At 41.6% G+C, this 15,053-nt stretch overlaps 1 protein-coding gene across 5 annotated transcripts in view; it reads right to left on the minus strand.

Moving 5' to 3' along the window:
* Positions 1 to 2,520: 2,520 nt before the first annotated feature.
* MAST4 (microtubule associated serine/threonine kinase family member 4) overlaps positions 2,521 to 15,053 on the minus strand; it is a 274,327-nt gene continuing 261,794 nt past the window's right edge. For 4 of the 5 annotated variants that reach the window (XM_055791201.1, XM_055791200.1, XM_027791261.2 and 1 more), the window contains 5 exons: positions 14,094 to 14,323; positions 12,209 to 12,331; positions 10,537 to 10,673; positions 9,667 to 9,848; positions 2,521 to 8,816 (listed from right to left, as the gene is read on the minus strand). In XM_055791201.1, coding sequence (XP_055647176.1) covers positions 4,948 to 8,816; positions 9,667 to 9,848; positions 10,537 to 10,673; positions 12,209 to 12,331; positions 14,094 to 14,323 — 4,541 coding nt within the window. In that variant the 3' untranslated portion in view covers positions 2,521 to 4,947. The remainder of the gene's footprint in view (positions 8,817 to 9,666; positions 9,849 to 10,536; positions 10,674 to 12,208; positions 12,332 to 14,093; positions 14,324 to 15,053) is intronic. The other variant, XM_055791202.1, reaches the window with a different exon arrangement.

Genomic DNA, 15,053 nt, shown 5'->3' on the forward strand with positions numbered 1-15,053 from the left:
TGTGCATTTGACCCAGGGTCTGACGGGAGCTTGCCATGCCTACTGATCTGCCCTGTGTTACCACAGCGTGATTGATTTATGGCACTAGTGCTTTACTAACAGGCTAACCCTGACGTATAGGGACAACCTTCTCGGAGGGTATGACCCCTCTGTCTCCACAGCAGAGCAGGCACTACATGGAGTCGCACCCTGCCCTGCAGGGCTCCCCAGTGCGTCAAGCCAGGAGCTGCAGCTGCTCCTGGAGATGTGGAAGGCCAGCCCTCTCTCAGCACTGCCCACACAGCACTCCACATTCACCATCAGCTCCTGCCCCAAAGGCATTTCCTCGACATCTTCCTTCATAACATGCTGACTGGCTAAGATTTCAAAGATCCCTGCTGGACTAGGAAGTTTTTGCTGATTTCCGAAGATACTGCTGACAAGAAACCTTGCTTTGTTTTCTGCAGTAAGAAAATATCTTACTTGAAAAAACCCTTTTATCATCTCTTAGCAGATCAGATTAACACAACATGGATTCTTGCAGCTTTCAGATGCCTTCATGTCATGTATGCCACCTGCCTTACCCCAACAGCTTCTCCTCCTGCTTTTGTAGCCGTGTGCTACCCAAGGGCACGCAGGGAGAGGCTCAATGTTTCTTCTCCAGTTGCCTACAAACACAAGCAGATTTTTTTTTTTTCCTCCCCACCCCACCCCTAGATTTTCCTGACCCCGTCAGCAGGCACTGCACTCCAACTGCCCAGCTGCAGAGCATGCTCTGCACAGGCTGCATGTGCCAGATGAGCCCTTCCACAAGGACTTGTCTAACAGAGAGAAATGTCCCTGAGCAAACCACACTGCCTGAGGTGAGGACTCCCTAACTTACCGTTGGGAGCAAGGCAGGCATGCTCCTGAAGTCAGCCCAGGGTTCAAGGTGCGCTTTCCCCTCCCTCTGCAAATCTGACTGGTTAAATAAGAAACCTCTGATAACTGCATTGTCTAACAATCAAGCACAAATGCCAGTGTGTGTACCATCCAAGAGACACCTGCATCTTCCATTGTTTCCCTCTTAAATTTGTAGGCTCAGGAAAGTGATAAATAATGAAATTAACTGGGAGCACGACACTGTCCATAGCTTGGGACAGGCACAAAAAAATTTTGCTGCAATTAACCAGGTAGTAACTGCAGGAGATCCACAAATATCAGCAACTTGAGGTGAAAACTGCACTGGGCTGATGCTTTCTGAAATGCCTCTTCACTTTCAGAGAACTCAGGATTTAACCATCACCAGTTTCTAAAACGCTACCCAGTGCCTTGGCATAGACGCACGCAGACACGAGTCAGTTCCAACTCAAAGGTGGCCAAAAAAGGCGAAACAGCGAACATGTTCCTGTACAATATATATTTGCACAGAGTGTAAGTACAGACTTCCCTGTGACTCATCCCTTCCCCCTTTATAACAAGTTGTTTTTGATGACCATACCTTCATCTGTTGCCTTTTTTATTTTCTCTTTGACTTACAGAGATGATGTCATCTCTGCTTTCTTATGCGCCTGCAAAATGCCATTCATAGGACACCATGTGAACGCCACTGCTGACAGCATATACTTTATGTTTCAGGATACACAAATCCTGAATACAGGGACTGATCATTCTGAAGGAAAATTTGTATAGGGCTGCAATACACTAAAAGATCCAGATTAACGTACTAAAACTTTTTGAAGTCCAAAGGTTTAGTCTTCTGGGATTACTTATCAATGATATAAATGGAAAGAGTCAGCATTTTTTTTTTTCTTATAGAATTTGTTTACCCAGTCAAGCTCTGATCTGGTGCAGTCCTTGGTTTCCAGTCAGGCCTTTTATCTCCTATTTTTTCAAATACAGCTGGGAAGCTGGCACACACAGAGAGCAAGGGAATCACCTGAGGCGAATGGTGCCTAACAGGACTGAACTCACTACCATCCTGATCCTGCTCTCCCCTCATCAATTCAGCGCACCCTCTGCCAGTGCACCAGTTTTGCAGACCATCTGTGTTCTGCTGGGTTGCAGCAAGTTGGAAAGGTTGAGGGTATCCTGCAGCTTCTTCTCACCTCCTGGTTTCAGAGAGCAAAGCAGTGAAAGTGATGCTGCAACACTTCTACACTTGGCGCTGTACAGAGGAAAACCACAGAGAAAACAATCCCTGCTGGGCAGCTGTGCAGCACTACCGGCAAGGGAACAGTAAAAGCACATGTACTTTAAGACACCACTCCTCTGCAAGAAGTGGAAAGATGAAAATCAACAGTCCTGCCCTGTTGCTACCCAACAGCAGAGCAGTGGTTCCAGCCACTGCCTGAGACAAGATACTCAGCCACGCAGCCGCCCTCCACCTACAGACTACATGGCACTGCCTGATGCAAGCTCTTTGGCCAGCACGTGCCTTAAGGGGTGCACTGAGCTGGCCCCAGAGGGAAAAAAACAAACCCAATCACTCACCTCCAAGCAGAGCAGAGATGTGCCTTAAGTTACAGGAATAAAAGCAGTTCAAATGCTAACACAACAGTGTTTCATGCGGACTTTTTATTTCATTGTTATGCAACTGCATAAGTATAAATAATCGTGTTCAATATATAACAATTATGACATCCATAAGGAGTTTCTTAGAGAAAATAAGACTGCAAACACTTTATTGCACAGACCCTAACAATGTTTTCTTTTTTTTTTTTTCCTCCTCTTTTTCCTGTCAGCTGAGGAATCTACAGAGGAAGTCTACAAAAGAACACATCAGATCTACAATCACATAAAGACTAACCAAATAGAACACTGGCAGGAGGATCTCTAACAGCTCACTGATAAGGTAAACACCAAACATATACTACATAAACACAAGCCTAAGCACTGTTACACTTCCAAAATGCAAAGAACTTATTTGTCAGAAGTGATAATGAACTATACAAAATATACATAAAGGTCTACCATAAACAAGTAACTAGATGTGCTTTAAAGGAAACAAGAGGATAGCTGAAAAATGCAGAAGACTGTGAACTAGGAAATACCTCCCAGACAGAAATGTTACTTCAAAGTGCATTAGCATTCATTTGTAGTAACTGCCAAAGCACAGATGAACTGTAAATGTTGAGACCATTTTATCTTTAGAACTGCTCAAAAAATATCCACTGCTCACTAGCTCCTCTGTGAATGTGAACACATCAAAGGCAGTATGAATGTTCTGGTGCCACATGAAAAATCAGAAGGACTTGTTTGTGGTATTACCTTTCCATGACAGGTTTGCTGTAATCCAAGTCAACTAATCAGTACAATAAAGTTTTCACCAGAGGAAAATGAATTCTGCACTCTGTCAGTTGTCATACAAACCTCCAAGTCAAGATTACACTGTGCTTGTATGAAAGATTTTCTAACTTTTGACACAGAAAGACATCCATAAATCCTGATGAAACAGGTAGAGGCCTAACTCTATTGTTTGTACAGATAACAGGAATAAGCAAAAACACCGTTCTATTGATCCCCATCATTAAAACCCATGCATATGCAAGGGTTAAGTTGTAGTGCTTCTGCACGTATTTCAAATTTTACCTTTCACTCTTCAAAATAAACCTCCACACTAAAATGATTAAAGTCTACATATTCCACAGTATACAAAATTTAAATAAGGCTTAGCAAAAGTCAAAAGACACTCACATTCTAGCACCAAATAGCTCCAACAGGTTCCTTTGTTACAAAATGCTTATTTGATAATTACAGTATTTACTTTTTTTGCATACAAATAAAAAGGTTATGTTATGAAATGTATGGAGCTACTCAATGCATTTAGAAATGAGTATGAAACCCAGAATTACTTGCTAAAAACAGCAAGTTAGCTTACAACATAAGGCCCCAGCTATGTATTAAGATGTATTGGATGTCCTGAACTTTTTAGAATATGGTATGAAAACTTTTTTTCCTTTATACCTTATCATAAAATAGAAAAAAGCTACCGCTGTATGAAGCTATTTATGCAGATCTATACACCATGGTAATACATATTCTCTAAATGTATTAAAAACAGGGATGACATACTAGTACTGCAAGTCATGTGCTTATACTTGTGCCTCACACTGTAAAGGTCTGAATTTAAAAAAGCTCAAGGAGCTCAAGAGAGGACTGCAGCAAAACATAAGCACATGACTTATGCTTCAGAGTCTGAGCCTTGTCTGAGGTGCAAGTCACAGAACACACTCCCAGTAAAAAGATGAGAACCACCATGTCACCAGAGAACATGGCTCTTGCTGGGATGCCCTGAAAACCAAATGGTCCTCCCGTGGCTTTAACAACACCTACTCCAAGAGCCAGGCTTTGCGAGGCAGGGAGATGCAGTAGGGTCTAGTGTTAGATCTGGTGAAGCAGTCACTCAGGTACAGTACTATCAAAATTGGATTATTAAAAATACATGTAAAAACTTACAATAAGCCACTGTGTTTATTCTGTAGTAGTATTTTTTTTATCCTCTAGCTAGGATTTTTAGTAAGTAAGAATGTAGGCCGGTTTTGTCTTCCAGTTAGACCAATGCTTGTGCATGTCTATGCCAGGTCTGAGTTTTAGTAATTTGGTTTCATTATTTGAATATGGCAAATAAGTGGCAATGCAACTATCTAAAGAAGGAGAAAGTAAACAATGCAATCAGCAGCAAAGTATATATGCTACATTCAACCCCCAAACACATTGCTAGGTATTTACAGAGGAAATCTTTTCTTAAACAGCTCTCAGCTGTAAAGGTATTTTTGTACAAATACTATATGGTAACAGTTTTGCCGGTTACAATTGGGAAGGCATTTTGAAAAAAAGTCCTCTCTTTATATATCCCCTGTTCTCCCTCCTCAGTGACATGAAAGCTTTGCTGCACACAAAGACATGACACAGTGCTGGTTTAAAGGCAGTCTAATATATTGAAATTGTTTCAACTAGTCTTTAATTCACACCTGCCAGGTCTTACAGCTACTTCCTGTGAGGACTGCTCCGTGAAGTCTCCTTTCCTCGCCGCTGCCGAGCTGAGTCTTTGTCATCAGAAAGTGCGTTAGGGCGGTCAGGTATGGTTGCTGATCTAGACAAATCTTTACCTACATTCTGTTTTCTTGAAGCAGACTGCTGAGCCTGAACAGCATCTTTTCCCTTTCCATCCACAGTGTTAACAAAAAACGACTTTTCCAGATTTCCAGATTTCCCCCCAGGGTTTGAAGCAGGGTGGTGGGCTTCTACTACAACAGCAGCACTGTGCAAGGCCAGCAGTGAAACACTTTTAGTCATTTCTGCTCTACCGCTCCCTGCAGAAGAGGCGCTTTTCTTGTTTACCTCCTTGCAGGTTGCAGGAAGCTCAGGTGAGGCTGCTTTAACCTTTGCTGAGGATGCACTGCTCTTCGCTGAAGACAAAACAGGTACTTCTTGTCTACACTCAGAGAAACTGGCTGAACAGGTCAGTGGCTTTCCTGGTGTTGCAGCCACATGACAAGAATTCTGCCCGCTGGCAACCGAAGAATGTTTTATTGCAGTCTGCTTATTTGCATCCTCTGGCTGTTTTTGATTAACTTGTCCCTTCCCTTTTGAATCTTGAGAGCTTTTGCTACTTGTGGTCACTTTTTCTGCTCCTTTCCCTCTGGCATCACAGTTTGCAAGGCAAAGGGTAGGCTCTACCTTCCCACTGTCGAGCTGAACATAAAGTGCGTCAGTGCCTTTTTTTCCATCGGGTCTTTTGTCTGCAGAGATCATCTCATTACTAGGACTTCTGTCTGCCTGTTTGCTCAGCAAGAGACCGTCCTTCACAGAGGCAAACTTTGGAGACATGGGGTTTTTTTCAGTGAGATGAAGTTGCTTTTGATCAACAGATTCCCCCAAGCCTGCTGGTTCTTGCCTCTGCACCTTAGAACTCTCTGGGCCTGCTGGTACTGGGGTGACAGAAGAGGATTTGGGTTTGATGTCAGGAGTGATGCTGCTTATTCGGAGGGTGGCTACTGAGCTATGCTCCAAATTCACAGGCCTTTCGGCTTGCACATATTCATTGCTCATTTTTCTAACAGAGCCTGAGACAGAAGAAAGGGGATCTACAACATTTTTACTGGCATATTTCCCATCTTTCCGGGAGCTGGTAGACATCTGAATAATAGTTTCTTTTTCTTTTACAGTTGGAGTGCATGGTTTTTGAGACAGTGTCTGTTTATCCAAGCACTTAGCCTTAGAGGAACTTGTGTCAGAGTCTGGCTTGTGTTTATTACTGCTGCTTTCCACGCAGGTGGCAGCAGGTTTCACATGTTCTTGAACACCTATCTGAACATCTACAGCACAGTTTCTGCTTACAGTGTCTCTCACAGCAGAGGAGCCTGAAGTGTTAAGTTGCTGCCGACTAACTGGGCTCGACTGCTCTCTCTCAGTAGTTTGAAGCCTTATGTCAGTGAGCTGTTTCTGATCTTTCTTTCCTAAATCTTTGGCACTGTCCTTCTGCACAGAGGAAACCAGTGCAGACTTCCCATTTTTAGGATCAGTATCTGTTAAGGGCCGCATGGGCCCTTTGGATGGAAGAGCTTCACTCTTTGACTCTGCGATGGTAACTTTCTTAGACTCACTGAGAACTTTCTGCTTGGTTATGTCCTTCTCCACAGAACTACTAGCAACACTGCCATCATCTTTGCCTAGCTGTGTCAGTGATTCTCTGCCATCTTTAGGCTGTGCCCTAGGGCCAGCTGCGTGCATTTTTCCTTGCATCTGAGGTGGAAGGGCAAAATCAGCACAATTTTTTTCATTGCTTTTGATGTAGCTCGTTATCAGGACATCCGAGACAGGTACCTTCAGAGATGACTCCCTGATCACCTCCACCTTTGCAGGGATAGGCTCACAGCTTCTCTGGGCTACTGGCTGTTTGGCAGGTAATTCCTTTTTTATTTGCTTCTCTTTTCCTACAGCTTTTTCAGGAGTGCTTTGGACAGCAGAAAGTTTGGAGTACATTTGGGTAGTTTTAACACTCTGAGTAACACAAGACTTTGCCTCCACTGAATTGTCCTTTTGTTTTGAAGGGGAGGTATCTTTCTTTTGAACAGCTTCAGTAACAGCAATATGGCTTTTAGTAGCGTGACTAGACACCTTTTTCTCTGTCACTACTTCTGCAGCCACAGGGATGACTGTTGGTTTTGGAGAACTCTTGCTTGATTGCAGAACCTGAGGCTCTGATACAGTGACTTTGTCAGGTTTTGAACAGCTTGGCAACTGCTCTTTCTGACCAGCCAGCTCTGCCTTCCCACCACTCTCTTGTAGTGCTGTGGGTTTAGTAGATCCCCCACCACTGCTGGTGGTCTGTCCTTCTGGCAGCACATGCAAAGGCAGTTCTGTCTTTGATGCCTGAGGACCAGAAAGTAAGGCAATGTCGAGCGTGCCTTCTATTGGCTTCAAACAGGAAACAGACCTCCCATCCAGTTTATATTCTGATGGACTTTTTCTGACAGGAGCCTCAGTGGAAAGAAGGGCTGATTTTTCCACACTCACATCTGCGCGGCCATTCAAGGTCTTGAGAGGAACAAAAGAAACTGAGCTCATCTGAGCAGCATGCGCACTGCTGATAAATGTTCTACCATCGGCAACTGCAGTGGAGTCCTGCTGTATGTTCGTGGGTCTTCCAGTATTAAGTTGGAGGCATTCATGAACATTTGATGTCAGTTTGGGTTTTAGCACTGGACAGACACTGTCATCTTTTTCTTCCATGGACATTTTCTTTCTAAGATAATCAATATTTGCAAGTTTACCATCTAATCTTTCAAATTTGACAAATTCTTTTGTTGATACATTTTTATCTGTGTTTTCTCCCATTCCACTTAGCATCCTATCAGAGGACTGAGGTAGCACATCTTGCAGTGTACACGGAGGGGAAATTCTTTTGAAGTCGTAAGAAATATGACTGAGTTCATTAGGCAGAGGCCCATGACACATCTGTGCATCTAAAGCAACACCATCATTCAATCTCAAGTTTACATTCTTTTGAAGAGTGTCTTTGAGTATACCACCAGCTGACTGGGTCTCCAAAGCAACAATTTTTGTTTCAAACTGATTTGATCTCTCTAATACCTTCTGGAATGCTTTTTTGTCTCTTTCTTCCATTCTTAAGGTGTTGGGATTTTCTGGTTCACTGCTAGGTTCATGTATAGCAGCATTTGCTTTTTCAGCAAAATCTTGCTTTTTCATAACTACCTTGGCCTTCAGCTTCTCTCTGTCTAGCTCATCGATGGATTCCTGCCTACCTAATTTTCGGGAGATGGGTCGTTTCAAGCAGCCCTGCTCTGCAGGCCTGACTCGTGTAAGTGATGGCATGTCACATACATTCTCCTCCAAGCTCTGAAGAGTTATTTCCCTTTGACACAAATCTCTGTTCACTTCTTCTTGGGTCACTTCCAGACTGTGTTTTCGTGAACATAAGTGTTTCTTATCACCGCCATAAGAGGGTGCAAGTTTCTCTTCAGACTGGACTCTTTTCAGCAGCGGAGATCTTGGCGGCTCTGCACTCTTTGGCCTAACAATATGCCTTACAATAGTTGGAGGGGAGTGCATTTTGCCAGGAAAAGATTGAGCTATTTTTGTATTTCCAAGTGAATGTCCTAGTAACGGTGAAGGAGATCGCTGAGGGGATGTCGGCTGGGGTGTTGGAGAAGGTGTCCTTGCAAGAGGAGAAAGAGGAATACTGCCAGCTGATTTGCGTCTTCCCGATCTGTATCTTTGCCCACCAAGCTTCGGACCCAAGCCATGAAGGGTGCTGGGTCTTATGTGTCCTGAACCAGCCGGAGAATTGGGAGCACTTGAACTAGGCGAGCTACTCTGGGAAGAGTTAGTACCTATAAAAAAACCCAAACAAACAAACCAAACATAAGATTAGCAAGGTATTTTTAATCTTGTCTAAATGTTTTGGGAGACACAGAACTTTTGCTGGTCCGAAAGGCCTATGTGCCATCTGCTGCCACAATGTTCCAAAATTTGGAAGGTTCTGAGTGACCAGGCTGTAAAGCCCTCATCATTCCAGTTATGTTACTATTTCTCCCTTTCTCCCTCTGTTGCTTCATCCCCTGTTAATTACTGCTTCTTTCTATTTAAACAGAATAGCTAATACTTTCTGGCACGTCAAAGCAATGATTAAGGCTTTCCAAATAATCTGTCTTTGCCTAGGGATTGTACCACAGCAGACACCTTTAGTGCACACTAAAATAATGACAGAAGTAAAACAAGAAAAAAGGGCAGGCTTTTAAGAGCCAGAAAGATGTCTATTCCAGCACCCAACCAATCTTCTCAGCAATATAACTGCATTCATGAGTGCCCATGCTAGCTCCATTGTGTAGCAATATTTTCCTCGGTTCCATTCTTGTATCAGTCAGTCCCTCCTGGAGAAGCTTCTACCTTTTACTCCAAACTTGGGATTATTAGTTATTCAACTTACAGACACTGGACTTGGATTTAAACACTGGGACAAACCTAGTGGACAGTTCCCTTTTAGGTGCCTCTGTGTCATGAAAACAGCTTTGATCTGCCATCAGGAATCTTTTTCCCTTTTCCAGACAGAAACCAGCTCTTCAATGAATATGTATGTCCAAGCTGACTAGTCTTAGCAGAGTGCAACAGATCTGGGGAGTTCATAAGAAGTAGAATACACTTCAAGTCTTTTTCCTCTGCCCTCTACTCATTCACACTCACCAGATGGAAAATCAGGAGTAGAGCGGTAGCTTGGGGTAGGTGATCTCGGAGATAAGCTGTGAGTTGGAGACCCAGGCAAGCTCTCCCCTGATGAAAGTGATCGGTTCAGGCAAGAGAAACTTCTGCTGGTGTGAAGAAGAGGCGAGGGCTGCTTGGCCAGCTTCTTGAAGAGAGATCTTCTCCTAGTGCGAAAAGAGCACAGCATTAATTGGCAGTTAAGATGCACAGAACATACTGTTACCACAGGCAACTCTGGCAAGCTGACACTGTTTCTCTCTCCTGTTATCCTGAGAAAAGCAAATATTAAACCTATTTAAATGAAAGCAAACCACACTTCAGAGCGTTTATAAAATAACCTGATTTGCAAATAGGTGGGATAGATACTGTAACTAAATCTATTTGTACTAAAATTTACTCCCTGTATTTCAGAAGAACGATTAGCTCCTTGTGAGTATACATCGTCACTTTTTTTAAGAGCCCATGAAAACTGAAGCAATATCTATAAAGTACTAGCAATGTATTTACAAAATAAAATTCAGCTTATCATCAAACTAAAAATTCCCATAAACTTAGCATTAGAAAGTTTAATGGAACAAGTACAAAAAAATATACTTAAGCCAAATTAAGATGTAACCTCAGTTACTTACTTTCTTCACCATATCTATGTTTGTGTCATGCAAAATACTTAAAGGTTACTGTAACAGATTTAGGCAAAACAGGATTAGAAGGATGGGTTACAACCATAAGATCTCACAGAAGAAGGTAATCTTTATGTTGAAGACAAGAGAGAACTGTAATAACTTCATATTTAATTATTATGTATACACACACAAGGGAACATATTCACCATGAAGCAAAAGGATTACTCACCGCTCTAAACTCTCTTTCTTCTTGGTTTTCTTACTGCGCCTGACCATTCGGCTCCTGTAGCTGTTTCGCCTGGCAGGTCCCGTCTTGATGGAAGTGTTTTCAAAAGGGGTGGTTGTTACCGAGACTTTGTTACCACTCTGCCAAAATGGAGGAGGAACCTTTAGGTGTGAGTAATACAAGACAACTTCGCCTTAAATTAAAGCTACACCACAAACACGAACGCCACAATAAAGAACTCCAGCATACGAGTAAGAGCTGGCAGTGTAGGGAGCCCTATGCAGACGTTGCCAGGCTAATGTATATAGATAAACAGTGACTGGAAAAATCTCAAATTCTGCCAGATTTCCTAAACCGCCCCTCTTCCAGCTTTGGGGCAGGGAGAAATTCCCGTTGTAGCTAGACAGGAGGAGACCAAGGATTGACCAAGACTGCAATTTTCAAGATGGAAGCTTCTACAGAAACATCCTATTTCCCAAAAGAACAGCTGTCACTGTGCAGTGGTCCACTCACTGGCCATTCAAGTTTCAGGATACCAAACTCTTAGAATGATGACATGGAGGAGAAAACTTAATTTTTGTTATCAGTCCCAAACCATCCCTTACCTTGTTCAAAAGAGGTAACAAATATAATTAAGATAAGCTTTTTAGGACTGCCTGCATGAACAGATGACTCAATGAATAAAGCCAACTGTAATGATTCCATGCTTATGTTTTAAAAATCCGTACCTCCTGTGCAGCGCTGTATACCACTACAATGAAAAACTTTTCAAAGGAATTCCAATTGCCCAGATTAATTTATAATACAGCACATTGGGATAAACAATCTCTCATTTTGAATTTACTCTTGTATGTAGTGTGCAGAGTTGTCATGCTTCTCTTTTTCTGTATCTAACACAGAAAACAACTGCACACCCACTTGCCTAAGATTACAGAATTTTCTGCTATACATTCCTTGCAAAACTGGAAAAAAATTCCTCCTGGTTTCAGAGAAGGAAAATAAAGACTTATGGAAAAGTGTATTTTCCATCTTTCCTCGGCTCTATGTATTTCCCTGTAGAGGAATGAAGCTGGGTTAATTAACATTGATAATATACAGCTGCGGGTTGGCTTCAAGGGCGGCAGGTTGGCCGATGTAGATAAGGTGCAGCTGTGGCTGTTCTGTTAAGGGGTTGAGAGCCAGTGAAGGGAGAGCCGCCGAGGAGGAAGCGGGGAGAGGAAGAAGCAAGAGAAGAGAGAGCACACGCCCTGGATGAGGAGAGATGAGGAAAAGGCAGCAGAGGGACTGGCATGAAGAGTGTGCTTGTATGAGATAGCCAAAGACCTTGTTGCAGCTTGATGGTTTGGAAAGTGCTGCAACACATTACCTGATGAAGATGGGGGGAATTCAAAAAAGTGCTTGAAAAAGTCAGATTTTTTGAGAGACAGGTATCTCTGTGTCAGTGCCTCAAATGTACTTCAGCTATGTCATCACCAGTGCCAGGTTTTTTTGGAGAAACTAAAATCATAACAGGGTATATGAAGTCACTGATCTTTCTCCAGATCTGTGCAACAGTAGCTTAGCATTTGTATTTGACAAGCACAAAATGTGGTAACTGATGTCTGAAAGAAACATACCCCCTCAATCCTTGGTGAAAACAGCAAGTGCTTTTGTATCCCAGTTTTCCAAGACTTACCTTTAACAGCAGCTCAATGACTTCCGTGTGAACAAGACCATGCACCAGCTCTCCATTGATATGAGTAATCAGGTCTCCAGCTTTTAAGCCTGCTTGGTAAGCCGCACCTCCTTCTTCTACATTCTGGAAGTTAGAGATGAAAAGAATATACAAAAAATGGACTCCTGTTTAACCTTCATACTTTCAAAAGCAGGCTTTGTTTAACAAACTCCTTCTGTAAAAGCAGCTGGCAATGAAGAAAGCTTACAGATATACAGGTTATATAAAGGAAGAAAAGAAGAATTGGACCAATCGTTTCACCACCAACTACTTACTCAAACTTTGTACTTACACAGGACTGAAATGGTTTCAAAGCTCAATGAAAGACTACCTGTTGCTGCTGGTATTAAGTAAGCTCTGTATAGCAGTGCAGTTTTCATGCATGATAAAGAAGGGGTGATTCAATCCCCATGGCAAAATTACAGAAATGAATGAAGTTAGCATTTCTCAGCACCAGTTACTATGTAATTAAAGCAGCAGTCACATGCAGTACCCTAACGATGATAAAAATTAACTCTACCATATAGCTAAGGATTGTTTTCATTTGGTTCAAATTCACCAGGCTGCCCATTAGAGGGAAGAGCGCAGCACAAAGGTGACAAAAAGACCAAAACAAACTGAATTATTTTGCAGGTGGCTTAAATAATTTATTATGCCTTAAAAACAACTTTTGAAGACTTTTAAGTCATGCAACCATTACTGAAGCCTACAGTGCTTACAGAGCTCTCCCCCCCCCGCCCCCCCCCCGAAACTTATAGTATTTGGAAAAAAGCCAAGGTTTCACTTTTACTGCAGTGTACCGTCTTCTTCCCTTCCTTTCATTGATGTGGTGCTATGCCAGTGGCAACAAATCCGATTTTTTAATTTATTCCACTATCAATTAAATGTACACCACTCTCAAGATGCAATGTTCTTGACAGATTAATAGCTCTGAGAGGTAAACAACATGATTGAAAAATGAGTAACACACTATCACATCAGTAGCACGGCTACTTCAAAACCTAGAATACCTATTTAAAACAAATTACTGTACAGAACTTCAATGCTTTTTATATAGTTGTGATCAATTCGTCAAAATTCTTTTAAGTTTAAATTTTATTATGTATTTATATATAAATATTATAAATGTTTATATTATATATTAAGTTGAAATATTTTAAACACACAATTTCTGTATGTATAAACTATATGAAATGTAATTTGCTATCAACTATATTATAAAATTAATATATACTTATTTACATAAATGTATATTTATTTTACAATTATGGAGGTTGATAACTAATGAGATGCAAGAACTGCTGCCTTTGTCTTTAGCCTGTCTCTCACTTTGTTCAGATCAGCAGCAAACAGAGGATGAAAAATACATGATTTATTCAAGACAGTCAATCTTTTTCTTGTGCCATAGAATCAAAGGTATTCACAAATCCAAATGATTTGCACATTTCTACACAAAAGAAAGTCAGTGCTTGAGCTCAGCCTACTTGCATCTAGTAAAATACTGTTGACTTCCATGAATGCCTTAATTGATGCAATTTGATAAATGGCATGTATATGTATTTCAACAGTTTCTGTTTACAGTACTTAGACACGGCTGTTCACAATTGCCAAACATGCCGAAAGTGAAAAGGAACACAGAAGGTCAACATTGTATGTAGGTACCAGTTCTGCCAAAGGTGGCTCATGTACAGGCACAAATTTCATTCTAAGAAAATTTGTTTGGCACAACATCACAATTTACACAGTAACTGTCAACAAATAGATACCATAGGTACAAAAATAAAAAAACAAATACATCATCACACTTTGCTGTGACTATATACAAGCAAAAAAACCTATTACCTACCCAAACAATATGGTGTACAGTGTAGATATCGCTGTCACCCACGTAAACCCTGATTGCTCGGATGGTGAAGCCATACTTTTTTCCTGAGCTGTGAACTACTATCGGTTGATGAGAACTTACAACAGCGATCGATGAATCACGGCTGGGAGATGAATCTCGAGAGGATGAAGGATCAGATGACAGGGAATGAGGAGACATAGGACTTCCCAAAGGAGAAACACCAAACACATCTGGAAGAAAATAATCTGCCCATTAGCAGACATTCTGAGCACACCCAAATACAGACACACAACATGGAATGTGCTTAGTTTTATGACACCTCTGCATCAAAATACACCATTTTCTTTGCAGGAACACTCTCTCCTCCTCAGTCAGTGTGTATCTCAGTGAAGAAGTATAAACAACAACCAGATCTGAGAACTAAATTTTTTTCCCTGCAGTGTAAATCGTATTTTATAATGCAAGGGCTAACTCGTCATATGTAGACCGCTTTTTCCTTTTAGATTGGAAACACACAAATTGCTGACTTTGAAAGAACGGTTCTCAGCCTCTTCCTAACAAAAAATTATGAAAAGAAAATCAGTTTGGTGGCAGATGTTACTGTACACCCGAAACCATCCCCCAAATAATCCAGCAGTGCTAAACAAAGCACTAGCTGGTTTTCTGGTTTCAGTTATATATAGGTATAGATAAAAGACTGCCATAATTAAACCACAATATCTAGTCGGTATACAGGACAGCAACTCAATGTTTTTACCAAGCTTCCATTTCTACATTCTGCTACATCATGTAAGACCAGAACTTCTGGCAACAGTATCAATTATGGCTTTGTTTTATTTCATTGTTTTGAAAGCACTATGTGCTTGTGCAAATGTAAATACAATTGCAGCAGCATAAAACTGCATTTTTGTGACTGTAACAGTGTGACGGCTCTGCAAAGGAATGCAGCCCAGAAAGATT

Source organism: Falco peregrinus, chromosome Z, assembly GCF_023634155.1.
Source record: "Falco peregrinus isolate bFalPer1 chromosome Z, bFalPer1.pri, whole genome shotgun sequence".
NCBI lineage: Eukaryota > Metazoa > Chordata > Aves > Falconiformes > Falconidae > Falco > Falco peregrinus.